This window comes from Ixodes scapularis, unplaced genomic scaffold, assembly GCF_016920785.2.
Source record: "Ixodes scapularis isolate PalLabHiFi unplaced genomic scaffold, ASM1692078v2 PGA_scaffold6__148_contigs__length_123643588, whole genome shotgun sequence".
Lineage (NCBI taxonomy): Eukaryota > Metazoa > Arthropoda > Arachnida > Ixodida > Ixodidae > Ixodes > Ixodes scapularis.
In genome coordinates, this window is record NW_024609881.1 from 107,213,367 (window position 1) to 107,217,470 (window position 4,104).

Consider the following 4,104-nt stretch of genomic DNA (forward strand, 5'->3'; position numbering starts at 1 on the left):
AGTTTGTTGGTCTATTATTTTACAAGAAGACAACCACGCCTTCAATTTTATTGGGTAAAGCTGACCACTTCGATGCATATTCCATTAAAGCTCCAGTGGAGGCGCCAATTTTTACTGCTCGGCTTCCAATGTAAGATCCACTGTGCGCACCTTATACTTTTCGCGTATAACTGCATTCAATAAAACTCCTATAACACACAAACAAGAAAAAAGCCTGATATTAAAAAAAAAGATTACGAATTGTTTCAAATAATTACTAATCTAGAACAACCCTTTCTCTGATAAGCATATGCCAAGGACTTCCTCGAAAGTAGCATCTTTTTTTTTTCGTTTCCTCCGTACATGACACGACTATTTTGCAACCGATAATCTGTCTGTCTGAAAGACGAGTGCTCGAAACGAAGACCTTGGGTTTTTCCACTTATAAGTGCAGAAATACTTCTGCGTCCCACAACTTAAACGCTTTTCTTGAGCGGCAGTCGGCAACATGCAATTCCCGGCAGTACTTTCGTGCGGTGTCTTGGCTCTTGCAGCTGTCTGGAACCTCTCAAATGCCCATATTGGCGAGGTATTTGTAACAGTGCAAGATGGTAAGTGGAAACTGCTCATCTTTCTTATCGGGAACCTTGAGCATTTGGTTCATTAGGTTGATGCCTGAAAGAACCTTAAACGCCCCTCCCCCCATTACTCGCCCCCCCCCCCCCCTCCTCAAAAACATTTTTTTTACGAGTGCCAGAGCAGGATATGCATGTCACAAAACAAAATACCCCTTGGAACAGATTGTTTTGTGCAATATTTAATTCGTCAGATATATTTTGAGTCAAAAGGAATTCTGAAAGATGCTTCTATTTCGGCTCGTCGACCCGGAAGATAAGCATGTTTTGTTATAGCTGCGGACACGAACTCCCAAAAGTATTTATGTAAGTGTAATTAATTGGGCCGGAAACAAACATCAGCGCTTTTTTACGGGGTGAGACACATTTTTATTGAGGGTGCCAATATCGCCGCGTTTGTTTCTCTCCAAACTTTTTAGAGTCTATTTTATTCTAAACAGTGTCCTGCATAGGAAAAACAGGACCAAACATTTTTTTGGCTAGCATATCGAACTCGTGCATGACTGTTGGCATAAAAGGTTAATGCGTTGTATTTATTAACATTTTTTCAGCCACCTGCTATGAAGATTATACAACGCTTGCAGACAAAGTTCACATAAAACTTTATAGTGACTTATTCAACTCCTACTGATATTCCTGCCTCATTGAGCGGGGATATTGACGCTACGTGATGCCATGATATTAAGACTCCCAACGACGATGCTTTGACGTCAGTTTCCTCATGAAATTTAACGGAGAAATTGATGTCAAGTCACGTGATAACCTGATGTAACTTCTAGTCACCTGACGCCAATTTCCACGCTAAATTTAACAAAAAAATTAACGTCGCGTGATTTTAGATAAAGTTACATGCTCACGACGACGAAGCTGTGACGTCTTCAACATAATTATATACTATGTGTGTATCTGCATCCACATTTGAGTTTTTTTGTTGATTCAGTATAACTGAGAGCTTTCCCTCCACCCATTTTTGCTCCCGGTCTATGTCAGCATAATCAAGTTTGTATGATTAACAAACAAAATATATAAAACATTAATTTTGTGACAATTACTTTTTAAATAAAGACTATTGCCCTGCTTGAATGTGGTCGTTTTGTCTTCAAGTTTGTATTGCGTTTCAAAAAGCATGAACGTTTCTGCTTTGAAGGATTACATCCAGAATACCAGTAACACATACGTTTCTGTTTTGAAGAATGGCATCCAGAATACCAGTAACCGTGAAGGGATGTATGTTGATATGCTAAATGAAAGCATCTTAAGCTATTGTGTAACTATCATGGCCCTGTTGTTGTTTTTTTCAGCAAGTGTCACTCCACCTAAAAATGAAGCACTACAAACAAAAAAAGTTGGCGTAGCAGTATATTTATACAACGGTTAAAATGTATTGCCACTTTGTCCAACAGGAAAATGTCTCTACGAAAATGTCACTCTAGAAGACGGTCAGGCATACCACAGCGAGCACCCGTGTCAAATCTGGTTGTGCAGCGCGTCAGACTCTCGGGTCAGGATAACAGGGTAAGAAAAAAATCTTTGGCATATAATCGTGCCGGCTTACCTTTAAGAGAACCCTACCCTCTACATTTTGAAATAAAGAGTCACTTAAAAACGCTGGGAGGAAAAAAGCTATCTCCATGCACGCATTTTGAGTGTGTGTGTGTGTGTGTGTTTCCTACACCTTTTTGAACTTTAAGATGAAAAACTTTTGCCACTAATCATTTTCGTTTTACATCAGAGCATGCTGTTCTGTTACTGTAATCTAAAACTCAGAATCTAAACATATTGCACTCCATTTGACGAAAATGGAGCTATTAAAATACTGAACCTGTACCTTTCATTTGCATTTTGCATATGTGACCGACCCGTTCAAAAAATAACGTGAGAACTGCAAAAAACATGTATAAATAAACGACCACGTGGCGCTTTTCTTATATTACGTGCTTAATCGTACTTCTCTTGGTTTTATGTCGATAAAAAATATTAAAACTAAGATAAAACAATTTCAGCTCGGAAAGCATAATGGTGAGCGCTAAATGAATTAAGTGCTGCACGAAAATTCGTTTATAAATTTGAGAGCACAAACCACTTTACTGTACTTCTAAGACGATTAAAAAGATTAATCGTAACAATAACATGTAAAAAGAATAATGTAAACGTTTACAGTGCTTCTTGGAAAACTTACTAACAAAACTTTTTTCTTCTTTTTTCGCAAGATGTGCTGGCCGGCCTGTTGAAGAGAACTGCCGCCTTGTGCCTGGCCCCGGAGTTTACCCCCACTGCTGTCCACATCAAGTGTGCGATGGTTCAGACCAAAGCACTTAATTGAAAGGCACACGTAAAAAAAGGTTTCACTCCGTGGAAATAAAGCGTGCTATGCATACTTCGCATGTTTTACTTACATCTAGCGTGCTGCTGCTGTTGCTGCTCTCCAGAGCTGGAAACGCAGATATTCTTTGCCGACTCTAAAACTTAGTCTCTGAAAAAAGATTAAAAAAAGACCTGCCAGTTTATCTTTCCCCCGAACGCACGGGATGTTGTATAAGAGTGTTAGCAGCGTTTAAACGTGCATGTTCCCCAAAAGTATCTATAGTTCCGCCCCTTCGCAAATTGCGTTTATTATATCAAACGGTATTCCGATCTTTGTCATTCGCAGGTATGCTCCTATTGTTCGCCGTGATTGGATGTCTCCGTGTCGTAAACAAAAGTGACCTCACAGACTTTTTTTTAAAGGGTATGAACCGTGTTTGGTTTGTAAAAACCAGTCTTATATATAAAAAAAAATATAAAAAAATAAACGTAGGTGTCTGATTCTTTGTTTTTTCTGCCGGCTAATTATTCGTTTGCATTGAATTGCATTGTACATAATGGCGCCATCTCTTCAGAAGAATTCTAACCCGGTCTCCTGCAGTTCCCCCCTTTTTTCTAACAGGGGATTTTTATGTACCAACTCAACTCTCTGGCGTCTATGGATGGATGGATGGATTTTAATGGCCATGCACTTTGTCAAGGGCGGTAACTTGCGTCAACTAGCCTAAGTCTTCAAGGCCACTGCGGTGGCGTTGTGGTCGACACTGCACAAGCGCAGATGCTCTACTTTTACCGAATATGTTTTCTGCGCCCACGCAATGCCCGCACCTTGTGGGGACAAAGGCGGGCTCGTTTGCAAACAGTGTGCCATTGCATATACGGCTCTGCATACAGTGGCTCTGGAGATCGCTGTACATTCGCTAATAGATAGACGCCAGAGAACGTGTGAAAAAGTGCTCTTCCGGGTGTCACGAAATCTGGTTCTCGATGTTTCAACGAATTTCAACTTCTTTCGATCCAGATGACGCGGTATTTCAAAACCGGTCATGATTTTACAAAGTTGTAATTAGACATATTATCTACCGTATACGTCAATTTTTATTTATTTGTCGAGAAGTAAAAGCAAAATGTTATGTTGCGTAAGGTATGGGTTTGGCCGACGAGACTCGGCGACCTTTGCCATGCA

At 40.1% G+C, this 4,104-nt stretch overlaps 1 protein-coding gene across 1 annotated transcript; it reads left to right on the plus strand.

The window, feature by feature from the left end:
- The first annotated feature begins 427 nt into the window (after positions 1-427).
- LOC115326453 (venom peptide MmKTx1) lies at positions 428-2,991 on the plus strand. Its single transcript, XM_029987331.3, has 3 exons — positions 428-590; positions 2,018-2,129; positions 2,825-2,991. The coding sequence occupies exons 1-3, from the start codon at positions 488-490 to the stop codon at positions 2,931-2,933; spliced, it is 324 nt and encodes a 107-aa protein (XP_029843191.2). The 5' UTR covers positions 428-487; the 3' UTR covers positions 2,934-2,991.
- The last annotated feature ends 1,113 nt before the right edge of the window (positions 2,992-4,104 follow it).